Source organism: Mustelus asterias, unplaced genomic scaffold (assembly GCF_964213995.1).
Source record: "Mustelus asterias unplaced genomic scaffold, sMusAst1.hap1.1 HAP1_SCAFFOLD_285, whole genome shotgun sequence".
Lineage (NCBI taxonomy): Eukaryota > Metazoa > Chordata > Chondrichthyes > Carcharhiniformes > Triakidae > Mustelus > Mustelus asterias.
The window spans coordinates 107,904-120,740 of record NW_027590250.1 but is presented as its reverse complement, the minus strand read 5'-3'; the positions used below and the strand labels follow the sequence as shown (position 1 = coordinate 120,740).

General features: G+C 46.7%; 3 protein-coding genes across 3 annotated transcripts in view; 2 read left to right on the top strand and 1 right to left on the bottom strand.

Annotated features, from left to right (window-relative positions):
* The window catches only part of LOC144486072 (uncharacterized), a 39,640-nt gene extending 27,558 nt beyond the window's left edge, over positions 1-12,082 (bottom strand). Inside the window, 2 exon segments of the mRNA XM_078204178.1 lie at positions 583-591; positions 10,922-12,082. Coding sequence (XP_078060304.1) covers positions 583-591; positions 10,922-11,724 — 812 coding nt within the window. The 5' untranslated portion in view covers positions 11,725-12,082.
* The window catches only part of LOC144486078 (uncharacterized), a 142,004-nt gene that overhangs the window by 63,110 nt on the left and 66,057 nt on the right, over positions 1-12,837 (top strand). The gene's annotated exons all lie outside the window — the stretch shown is intronic.
* Positions 588-4,116, top strand: LOC144486075 (uncharacterized). The gene is made up of 2 exons (XM_078204184.1): positions 588-676; positions 2,627-4,116. Exon 2 carries the CDS (start codon positions 2,984-2,986, stop codon positions 3,734-3,736), a length of 753 nt encoding a protein of 250 aa, XP_078060310.1. The 5' UTR covers positions 588-676; positions 2,627-2,983; the 3' UTR covers positions 3,737-4,116.

Below are 12,837 nucleotides of genomic sequence, written 5' to 3'. Positions count from 1 at the left end.
AGAGAGAGAGAGTCCTGGGCCAACCTTTCCTGAGTCTGCACTCTCCCTGGATTCACTTCCTTTCCCTTCAGTTGTTGCAAGTCTCCAATTTCCCCCAGAAAGAGAAAAGAAAGTGTTTTACTCACAGATGTTGGCCTCTTTTAGGTTGCAACAGGAGGAAGTTTGAGTCTGTCTGAAGCTCAATCTTCATTCACACAAAGCCCGCGCTCTGATTGGCTGGAGGACCAGGGTCCTTCCGGTCCTCCAAGTCTTCCCATTGGCCGGAGCTGGTGAGCGGAAGTGAATCAGATGTGCGCATGTGCGGGTTCTGGGGGAATGTACGGGTGTGGGGTGGGGCCCGGGACAAAGCCGGCGCACTGACCATTGTCTGTCCGGGTCTTCCAGCCTTTCCCATTGAACAACAGCTCAGCGCGGCTGGAGGGCAAAGTGCCGCCCACCCCCACGTGGGGCTCCGCCCTTCAATGTCTGTCTGCGGGGGATTGACCAATGGGAACTCTGGAGGACCGGAAGTACTCGCGTCCTCCAGCCAATCAGAGCTTCCCCATTGTCTGAATGCGGAAGTGGACAATGAGCTTGTTCAGCTGTTCATTCCTGTTCAGCAAAGCGGCTGCTGCTCTCTCTCTGAATGAAGATTGAGCTTCAGACAGGCTCAAACTTCCTCCTGTCGTCAACATCTGTGAGTAAAACACTTTCTGTTCTCAGCCTTTCCATTTATTTTCTCATTCTGGGAGAAATTGTTGACTTGCAGCAACTGATCACGAGAAATAAAAGCAGGAGTGGCCACCAGGCCCTTGAAGCCTGTCCCGCCATTCAATCCGATCATGGCTGATTTATGCAGGTTTCAACTCCTTTCCTGTGCCATTTCCCCATAGCCCTCTATTCCCCGATCTATCAAATATTTATCCACCTCCACTTTAAATACTTCTAACGATCCAACCTCCACTACCCTTTGGGGCAGAGAATTCCAGAGCTTCATCATCCTCTGTGAGAAGAAATTTCTGCACACCTCCGTTTTAAATGACTGACCCTTTATTTTGTTTGAGACTCTCCCACTCGTGAAAATATCTCACCATCTACCCTGTCAAGCCCTCTCAGGATCTTATATGTTTCAATCACTCCTTTGTCTTCAAAACTTCAAGGAACACAGACCTTGACAATTTACTCCCTCGTGATAGGACAACCCTCCTATCCCAGGAATTAGTCTGGTGAATTTCCTTTGGACTCTGTCCAATATTAATATATCCTTGTTTAGATAAGGGGATCAAAACTGTATGCACTATTCCAGGTGAGGCATCACCAACACACTGTACAGTTGCAACAAAACCTCCTTGTTTTTAAACTCCAACCCCTTTGCAATAAAAGCCAAAATGCCATTTTCCTTCTTACCTCATGTGGGACCTGCCTGCTAGCTTTTTGTGATTCATGCACAAGAACACCAAGATCCCTCTGTACTTCACTCACCGGCAGCCTCTTTCCATTTAGACAATCTCCCTGTTGATTCCTCCTACTGAAATACATGACCTCACACTTCCCCACTTTAAACTCCATTTGCCAGCTTTAGAAGACAGAGGGGTGACTTTATTGCATCTTCCCCAACGCTCGACTTATCTTTCCCAGGCCCTATCCCTGTAGCCCTACATTTTTACCCCACTAATCCACCTAATCTACATCTATTGGGACACAAAGGGGCAATTTAGCATGGCCAATCAATCTAACCCGCACATCTTTGGACTGTGGGAAGAACCTGGAGAACTCAGAAATCCACACAGACATGGAGAGAATGTGCATACTCCACACAGACTGTCACCCAAGGCCGGGATTGAACCCGGGTCCCTGGCACTGTGAGGCAGCAGTGCTAACCACTGTGCTGCCGTGGAGCCCTTTTAAAATAAACTACAGATTTCTCTCGATCTACTTATATCTTCTTATATCCTCAAACAAATCAAGCAAATTTGTCAAACATAATTTATCTTTCATAGAACCATGTTGACGAGGTTTGATTCTATTCAGCTTTCCTCAATGATTAGCTATTTGCTCTTTGATTATTGACTCCAGCGTCTTGCCAATAATAGATATTAAATTAACTGGCCTATAGTTCCCTGCCTTCTGCCTTTCTCCCTTTTTGACCAAGGGAGTCACATTGGCTGATTGCCAATCTTCTGATCTCTCCCGGAATCTAGCAAGTTGCGAAAAATTTCAACAAAATTCTCCACTATCTCTTCAGCAACCTCCATTCAAAAGCTAGCGTGCAGTTCATTGGGTCCTGGTGACTTGTCCGCCCTTAGCCACTGAAGGGAAAGGAAGTGAGTTCAGTCTATATAATCCATACATTTTTGGTCCAGTCATATATACATATATCTGTCTGGCATCCTGCATGGAGATTTCCAGCTCTATGTGTCCAGGACAGGAAGCAGTGAGCATGGATCTGCCAATCAGCGCCTTCAGGAGAATTGGGAGGGTGAATATTAGATACAGCAGAGTGAGAATGGAGGGAGAATGTGTGGGGTGGAGATTTACAGCATTTGGGGAATGAGAGAGAAAAGAATGTTCCTTAGAAACTTGATTTGTCTGTTCGGAATTTCTATCCTGTACTGACACTGATGACTTTTGTAAACTCCTTTTACAGGATATTAGAAGGTGAGAATTTACAGACAGAAATCTCAAACCAAACATCACATCAACATCTGACAGAATCACTCAATTCATCGGGACCTCAATATCACTGACCTTTGAATCTAGAAGGGGAAATGTTTCTCTGTTCTGTCAGCTTCTGAAGATTTTAAGTATCTGTGTGACTGGAAAAGCACCAAGACACACACACACCTGAGTAAGAGTGCTCCAGTGCACTGAGTGTGGAAAGAGCTTTAACCAGTAACACAGCTTGAAAATACATCGCAGCATTCACAGCGGGGAGAGATTGTACCCGTGTTCTGTGTGAGATTTAACTGATTGTTTAAACTACAGAGTCACAAGGACCCGAACCATGGGGAAACCGTGGAAATGTGGGGACTGTGGGAAGGGGTACATGTGCCCATCTCGGCTGGAAATTCATCGACGCAGTCACACTGGGGAGAGGCCCTTCAGCTGCTGTGTGTGTGGAAAGGGATTCACTCAGTCATCTGAACTGCAGACACACCAACTAGTTCACACTGGGGAGAGGCCATTCACCTGCTCTGTGTGTGGGAAGGGATTCACTCAGTCATCCAGCCTGCAGAAACACCAGCGAGTTCACACTGGGAAGAAGCCATTCACCTGCTGCGTGTGTGGAAAGAGATTCAGTCAGTTATCCAACCAGCAGAAACACCAGCGAGTTCACACCGGAGAGAGGCCGTTCACCTGCCCTCAGTGTGAGAAAGGATTCTCCAACTCTTCCAGCCTGCAGACACACCAGCGAGTTCACACTGGGGAGAGACCATTCACCTGCCCGAAGTGTGGGAAGGGATTTACTGCCTCATCCAGTCTGCAGACACACCAGCGAGTTCACACCGGAGAGAGGCCGTTCACCTGCCCGAAGTGTGAGAAGGGATTCACTAACTCATCCACCCTGCAGATACACCAGCGAGTTCACACTGGGAAGAGGCCGTTCACCTGCTCTCAGTGTGGGAAGGCATTCACTCGGTTATCCAACCTAGGGACACACCAGCGAGTTCACACTGGGGAGAGACCGTTCACCTGCTCTGTGTGGGAAGGGATTCAAAGTTTCATCCCACCTGCTGAGACACCAACAAGTTCATGAGTGATTCCAGGGGTTGGATTCTGCTGTTATTGTTTCCGCTCTCAATTACATCCAGGACTACATTTTGTTCATTCTCACAGTTGGTCAATGGGGAGGGTCGGAGGGTTTCTTTCTGCTGGACTGGCCGGTCTCACAACTTTGCCTCCAGTGGCTGGTGCTCGGTAGTTAAGAGATATTTAGTCAGCATTTCTGTTTGAAAGCCCCCAATGCTCATCCAATTTCCTTTGTAATTGTTTATTGTCTCCAGTTCCTCCACCCTCATAGGCAGCGAGTTCCAGGTCATCACCATTCACAGCAGAAATCAAATAGGAATGTTTAATTTCTGTTTTAAAGATATTGTAAATATATTGTCCTGGCCAATAAAGAAATTGCAATAACTCACCTTGGGTGTGGTTGAATGGAATATATCAATCTGATATCCACCTACAGTCCAGTGAATGTCTGGAATGTGTAGCTGGAAATCCCTCCCTAACAGCACTGTGGGTGTACTTACACCTCAGGCATTGTAACAGTTCAGGAAGGCAGTGTTGGGGTTGACCATGGCCGAGGCAGCTACAGACAGCCACATATTCTGTTATGATTGAAGGACAGCAGATTGAATGTGAGGCTGGACTATTGATGCGCGTTATCACACACGAGGCTTGAGATGCTCAGGAAATAAAGGCTTTTATTTGCTGTAACAATGAAGCTACTAATTATATACACGATCCCAGACTGAGGGGTCCCAGACAGAGCAGAGACCTTTACACCTCTCCCAGGAGGCGGAGCCTGACTGGGATGTACCACAATAACTATAATACAAGGTGTAACAGCCCAACCCTAACCCCAACAGCAACAAGTAGAACAACCCATCCCTAACCCAACAGCAACATATATACATACTTGTAGTACTGGCCAGACCCTGGCTCAGTACTATCTAGTGGGAACCAACGATGGTTCACCATATTCACCCCTCCTTTGAAGACAAAGGCCGGCGGGGTACAAAAAACAGAATAATTTGTCATCAGTCTATAAGTTCAGACGGTCAGGGGGACCGCACCGTCGTTGTGACCTCCTCAATACCGGCGATGACACCGGAGTCGGCACTCGCGGTGACGTTCTCCCCAAGGCGATGTCCAACTGTTCCTCCACAGTCTCACGGGCCGGTTGACCCCGAGGTGATGGTAAGCCATGGAGTTCCGACACGCCCTGCAGTGGCGACCATCCTCTGGACTCAGGCAAGCTGAATGTCCATCATAGACTTGTCAAGTCTATGAGGCTTGGCCTGGTCCGGGATGATCGACGCCACCGTTGGTTCATGAGCGCCACTGCAGGCGGCTGAGATTGACGAGGATGACCACTGCTGGTCGTTCGCGGTCGGTGCCGACCAACATGGCCGCTCCCATAGGTCGCACGTGGGTGATGGCGCCAAACTCAGCGACCCCTGGTGGTCACACCTCTCCGACTCCGTCGACCGTAATGGCGTCGTCCTGGCCTCGCACGTGGACGAAACCCTCGACGATGCCGACGACGAAGAACCGGGCTCTGAGGAATCGCAGGCCGCACTGCTGTTCCGAGAAGCAGATTTAGATCGGCACACTTTCGAATAGTGCCCCTTCTTACCGCAGGCGGAGCACAACACAGCTCTAGCGGGACACCATTGCCGAGTATGCTTCGCTCCCCCACAGAAGTAACACCGCGGGCCGCCCGGAGCTGCTGCCGTCGTCTGGCCCGAGTGTGAGCACGCCATCACGCAGCTTTTTGAACCCGAGGGACGAGGAGGGATCAGCGACTGCTACTGCCACGTTGTCTCCACGTGGTCTTCAGGATACAATACTAGGCTTTTGGAGGCCGTCTCCAACATATCCGCTAGTTCTATTGCCTGGGTGAGGTCAAGATTACCTTTCTCCAGTAGTCTGAGTTGGATGTAAGATGATCCGACTCCCGCCACAAACGCATCTCGAGCGAGGTCGTTCATATTCTGATCCGCCGACACTGCTTTGCAGTTACAGCCGCTGGCTAGCTGTAGGAGCTCGTTCGCGTATTCTTCCGTCGTTTCGCCGGACTGCCGTCGTCGAGTGGCTAAGAGGTAACGAGCGTGCATTTCGTTGGGCGGTTTAATATAACGCTTCTGAAGAAGCTCGAGGGCCTTTGTGTAGTCGGTGGCCGCACGGATCGCGAGGTAGACGGTGTCGCTTACCCTCGCATGGAGGACCCGGAGTCTGTCATCATCTGTGGTGACCGCTGCGGAGGCTGCCAGGTAGTCCTCAAAACATTTCAACCAGTGGTCGAAGGTGTTAGAGGCGCCCGCCACACGTGAATCCAGTGTAAGGCGTTCAGGCTTCAGTATCTGCTCCATACTCTCTATATCGGGTTTTTTTTCGACGAGAGTTTATTTACAGCAAATAAAATTGATGCGCGTTATCACACACGAGGCTTGAGATGCTCAGGAAATAAAGGCTTTTATTTGCTGTAACAATGAAGCTACTAATTATATACACGATCCCAGACTGAGGGGTCCCAGACAGAGCAGAGACCTTTATACCTCTCCCAGGAGGCGGAGCCCGACTGGGATGTACCACAATAACTATAATACAAGGTGTAACAGCCCAACCCTAACCCCAACAGCAACAAGTAGAACAACCCATCCCTAACCCCCAACAGCAACATATATACATACTTGTAGTACTGGCCAGACCCTGGCTCAGTACTATCTAGTGGGAACAAACGATGGTTCACCACAACTATCTTGACCACATTCCTGTGACTGCTCAGTTTCTGCAATCACGGACCATTAAAGCTGCTTAGCAGGGCCCCAACAGAGGACCTGGTGAGAATATTTACTCAGAATGAGTTAGAATTAAACTTATTCCAGGACCGGCTGGTGTTCAGCGGCTGAGATACCCGAATCTGTAAAAAGGGGGTCTAACCAATCAACAAACGATGATAGGTAGTTGGTTCAAAGCGTTCTCAGGCATTATTTAAATTATTTTATCATATATTTGTGACCTGATAGTCGGTGAAGTGACGGTATTCTCCAAGTAGCACTGGATTGAAAAGCGGACCTCTGAGAGTAGATTCTAATGGTTATAATCCTACCCAAGCATGGCCAGCGAAAAACCAGAGCTCGAGTGGGGACCGGACAGGTCTCTTACCTGCCATTTGGAAACTAAGAACAAGAAACTTATCGATACAATGATAAGAGAATAGAGCCAACATTTTGCGTCTGGATTACACTTCAGAAGAGCTCTTATGAAAGGTCATCCATACTCGAAACATTGGCTCTATTCTCTCTCCACAGATGCTGTCAGACCTGCTGAGACTTTCCAGCATTTTCTGTTTTTGTTTCAGATTCCAGAATCCGCAGTATTTCACTTTGATGATAAAATGATTAGTTCTGATTGGAATCCCCACGACCCTCCCGCAAAACAGAGGGAGTGGTGGTAAAAGGAGAAAAAGGATAAGGATGATAAAGTCTGGGTTCTGATTCTCATGTAGAACTAACAAAACGAGTGAATCAGTTTATAAAGAACAGAAGTGACCCACCCCAAACAAAAACTGATCAAATTAAAATTATTCGGTTGAGGAAGAAAACAAAAAGAATAATAGATGAAGTTTAAAATTAAGATTGTTTTGTTGTTAGAGATTTTTTAAATTATGTAAAGTGATGTAATTGTGGGCCAAGTTTTTTCTGCTCACTCCCCACCCCTTTAGGTTCTGTAGAAAAGTTCACCCTTTCAGCAGACAGTTCATTTGTTTTTAAATCGCCCGGAAACATATGTCTATTTTGCTTTATGATTGAGGATTTATGGGTAACAGTTAAATGTGGAAATTTTAAGCATAGCCACCAAGACCATATTCGCTTGCGGTGTGACCCCAAGTCAGGAAGTTTCAGAGTCAACAACTGTTACTGAGAACATGGCAGAGGGTCATGCTGCTGTGGATGTTCACCAGGAAATGGTTCCAGCTTTGTCAGTTGACTCTGCTGTGGGAGTGGAAGAGGAATGTTCATGTACAGATTCTCAAACTACCTCTTCACCTCCCATTCCAGAAACACCATGACAAGATTTACCAGTGCTATTGTACAGGTCGCAATGCAACCACAAAGCTCCTGACAGACTTCCGTACTGTTAAAGACATTACTTTGTTGTATTTCTGTCCTGATGGGGGATTGAAATTTAAGGGGAGAAGAAGTGTTACAGAGTGTTCTTCTCAACCTCTCTCCCTTCTGAGCACGTGCGGGCTTTGGGCGGGCTTTCAGTCTGCAAGTCCAGGCTGGTTCCAATGCTCCTGTTTCCTTTTGTTTGCCAATGATTTTTAAACTTTGTTATTTATTTATATGAAGAACATCCTGCTTTTAACAATGCATTTGACTACCTTATTTGTGGACTGAAGTTCCCACAATTGTAAAGCAGGAGATTAGTTAAATGGACAGCCTGAATTGAGAGACAATTAAAGAATAAATGATTCATTAATACAGATGTTAGGCTGGAAATGTAAATTTGAACACAAAAGTTTATAACGTTTAGAATTATAAACATATAAAGAATGGTTAAAATGCTGTGGGGATTATAAGATGTTCCCTTTGGAGGCCAACAGAACAGAAAAAAACAGGTAACAAGATGTGTTGGGGCGACAAGGTGCCACAGTGGTTCACACTGCTGCCTCACAGCGCCAGGGACTTGGGTTCGATTCCCTGCTTGGGTGACTGTGCAGAGTCTGCAACTTCTCCCAATGTCTGCATGGGTTTCCTCCGGGTGCTCCAGTTTCTTCCCATCGTCCAAAAGACGTGCGGGTTAGGTGGATTGGCTATGCTAAATTCTCCCTCAGTGTACCCGAACAGATGTCGGAGTGTTGCGACGAGGGGGATTTTCCCAGTAACTTCATTGCAGTGTTAATGTCAGCCTACTTGTGACACTAATAAATAAACTTTAAAACATTGTTAACTTTGAGTGGAGGGAATGAATCAGCTCCTGTTCAAGATGTCTCAACATTGAATGACTGATGTTAACCAATCATTGGTCAACACTCAGGCTCCCCCAAGTTAAGAGATATTGTTTGAGAGAAAGAATGGTCTTAAAATTCAGACAATGTGCAACTCGCTAAAAACCAAACCAGTTTCATTCTTGACAAGTTATAGACCAATTGGCTAATTCCCAACAATTGGCTGAGCTGGGCTTTCTACATTTTGAAAGTATAAAAAAGGGGATTCAAGAAACCAATTTGGCAAAAGTTTTTAAAAGTTCAAGGTGTTTTTAAGTTTATTTATTAGTGTCACACATCGGCTTACATTCACACTGCAATGAAGTTACTCTGAAAATCCCCTAGTCGCCACACTGGTGCCTGTTCGGGTAAACTGAGGGAGAATTTAGCGTGCTCAATGTACCGAGCCAGCAAGTCCTTTGGACTTTGGGAGAAAACCCACACAGACAGGGGGAGAATGTGCAGACTCTGCACAGACAGTGACCCAAGGCGGAACTCAAACCCGGGTCTCTGGCACTGTGAGGCACAGTGAGAAGTCTCATAACACCAGGTTAAAGTCCAACAGGTTTATTTGGTAGCAAATACCATAAGCTTTCGGAGCACAGCTCCTTCGTCAGATGGAGTGAATATCTGTTCTCAAACAGTGCAAACAGACACAGAAATCAAATTACAGAATACTGATTAGAATGCAAATCTCTACAGCCAGCCAGGTCTTAAAGGTACAGACAATGTGGGTGGAGGGAGCATTCAACACAGGTTAAAGAGATGTGTATTGTCTCCAGACAGAACAGCTAGTGAGATTCTACAAGACCAGGGGGCAAGCTATGGGGGTTACTGATAATGTGACATAAATCCAACATCCTGGTTTAGGCCGTCCTCATGTGTGCGGAACTTGGCTATCAGTTTCTGCTCAGCGACTCTGCGCTGTCGTGTGTCGTGAAGGCGGCCTTGGAGAACGCTTACCTGAAGATCCAAGGCTGAATGCCCGTGAATGCTGAAGACTGTGAGGCAGCAGTGCTAACCACTGTGTCCTACAGAGAGGTGTTGGGAGCTGTTGATTTTACAAGTTATCCGTGTTTTCAGAGCCACCACTTCATGTCCTGGTCTGAGATGGATGGAGAGAAGTTAAAGTTAAGCTTTCTCCTTTACTGTTGATCGATACTTTGCTTTTTTATCTTTCTGACTTGTTACATTTTTAATGGTGAATAAACTTTCTGAATTCACCATTTAAAGTGTTCTTTCTTGCCATATGGTTGAGTCACTGGAACCTGGGTGAGTTATGATTAGGGAGGTTGTTGTAAACAAGTGAACCCATAAATCTTAGTTCGAACAAATCAAAATTCTTACATATGGAATGCAATCCTTTATTCTGAGAGAAATTAAACATTGAAGTAAAGACGTTATGCTTCAGTTATACAGGGCGTTGCTGAAACTGCATCTTGAATTGTGGCTGCAGTTTTTGTCTCCTATTAAACAAAGGATTGTAGAATCCCTACAGTACAGACAGAGGCCGTTCTGTCCATCGAGTCTGTACCAAACACCATCCCATCCAGGCCCTATTCCCATAACCACATGCATTTAGTCCAGCCAGTCCGCCTGACACTAAAGGTCAATTTAGCACGGCCAAATCAACCTAACCCACACATCTTTGGACGATGGGAGGAAACCGGCGCACCCGGAGGAAACCCACGCAGACACGGGGAGAATGTGCAAACTCCACACAGACAGTGACCCGGGCTGGAATTGAACCTGGGTCCCTGGCGTTGTGAGGCAGCAGTGCTAACCACTGTGCTGTCCCATTTTATAAATACCATGGAAGCAGTTCAGAGGAGATTTACCAGATTGATTCCCAATCCAGTAGTGTGAAATATTAACTCTGTTTCTCTCTCCATAAATGTTGCATTTTTGCAGTCCTGTCTGTATTTATTTCAGATCGACCTGTAGTGGTAGGAAAAACACTATTTACTATTCAGGATAAATAAATGTCCTTCATCAGCTTTTGTGGATCATTTCAGTGGAAATGTGCTCTCCCAGGTTCAAAGAGCATCAGCCCACTGGAAACAAAGTTGTGAGACCGGCCAGTCCAGCAGAAAGAAACCCTCCGACCCTCCCACTTCACCAACTGTCAGAATGAACATGGTTCAGTCCTGGATGTGATTAATAGCAGCATCCAACCCCTGTCATCATTTGTGAGCTCGCTGGTGTCTCCGCAGGCTGGATGACTGAGTGAATCCCTTCCCACACAAACAGCAGGTGAACGGTCTCTCCCCAGTGTGAACTCGCTGGTGTTCCTGAAGGTTGGATGATGTTCTAAATCTCTTTGTGCAGTGAGAGCAACTGAACGGTCTCTCCTCAGTGTGAATGCGCTGGTGGATAACCAGATCCCGAGAACTTTTGAAACCACTGCCACAGTCAGAGCATTTAAAGGGTCTCTCCTGGGTGTGAGTGAGATTGTGACTCAGCAGGCTGGATGAATGAGTGAATCCCTTCCCACACACAGAGCAGGTGAACGGTCTCTCCCTGGTGTGAATTCGCTGGTGCTCCCGCAGGTGGGATGATGTTCTAAATGTCTTTGTGCAGTGAGAGCAGCTGAACGGTCTCTCCCCAGTGTGAATCCGCTGGTGGATCATCAGTTCCCGAGAGCTTTTGAAACTACTTCCACAGTCAGAGCATTTAAAGGGTTTCTCACTGCTGTGAGTGACTTTGTGTTTCGACAGGTTGGATAACTGCATAAATCCTTTCCCACACACCAAGCAGGTGAATGGTCTCTCTCCAGTGTGAACGCGCTGGTGTCTCTGCAGATCGGGTAAATGAGCGAATCCGTTCCCACACTCAAAGCAGATGAATGCTCTTTCTCCAGTGTGAACCAGCCGATGTCGCTGCAGATGATATAACCGAGTGAATCCCTTCCCACACACACAACAGGTGTGCGGCTTCTCTCCAGTGTGAATACGTTGATGAATTTGCAGCTCAGAGGGGGTTTTGCAACCCTTCCCACAGTCCCCACATTTCCACGGTTTCTCCATGGTGCAGGTGTCCTTGTGTTGCTCCAGGTTTGACCATCAGTTGAAGTCTCACACGGAACAATATTATGGTGCCCTGCTGTGATGGTGCAATATTATTCCAGGCTGTGTAACTGGGAGGCTCTTTCCACAGTCACTGCACGGGAAAATCTCAGTTGATTTTGTGTGTGTGTGTGTGTGTGTGTGTGTGTGTGTGTGTGTGTGTGTGTCAGTCCTGTTCCAGTCACAATGATGTTTAAAGACTGCTAAAGCCGACAGAACAGAGAAACATTTTTCCTTCTGGATTCAAAGACCCAAGATATTCAGGTCCCGATGAATTGAGTGACTCTGTCAGATGTTGATGTGATGTTTGGTTTCTGTAAAATCTGTCTGTAAAATCCTCAACTTCTGATATCCTGTAAAAGGAGTTTACAAAGGTTATCACTGTCAGTACAGGATAGAAATTCAGAACAGGCAATTCTAGTTTCTATGGAACATTATTTCCTCTCTCATTCCCCAAGAGCTGCAAATCTCCATCCCACACACTCTCCCTCCATTCTCACTCTGCTGTATCTAATATTCACCCTCCCAATTCTCCTGTCGGTGCTGATTGATAGATCTATGCTCACTGCTTCCTGTCCTGGACACAGAGAGCTGGAAATCTCCATGCAGGCTGCCAGACAGATATATGTCTATCTGACTGGACTAACAATGTGTGGAACATACCGACTGGATTCACTTCCTTTCCCTTCAGTTGCTGCAACTCCCCAATTTCCCCCAGAATGAGAAAAGAAATGGAAAGGGGGAGAAAAGAAAGTGTTTTACTCACAGATGTTGGCCTCTTTTAAGGTCAAACCAAATAAACAAACTCAAGTTAAATCAGGACAAAGTAAAAGGGGCAGCTCCCCAAAAGGAGGGGGAGCAGCCCGAACAAAAATCAAAGTACAAAGGAAACTTAAAAACATCAAATCATAATGTGATTATCAGGGTCAATAATGCACCCCAACCCCTGCAGTGCCCAACGGGGGCGGAAGGCATCAAGCGCACCCATGGACATCGCATGTTCCCTCTCCAGGGACACCTGGCCGCGAACGTAGCCACGGTAGAGGGGAAGACAGTCAGGGTGGATGGCCCCCT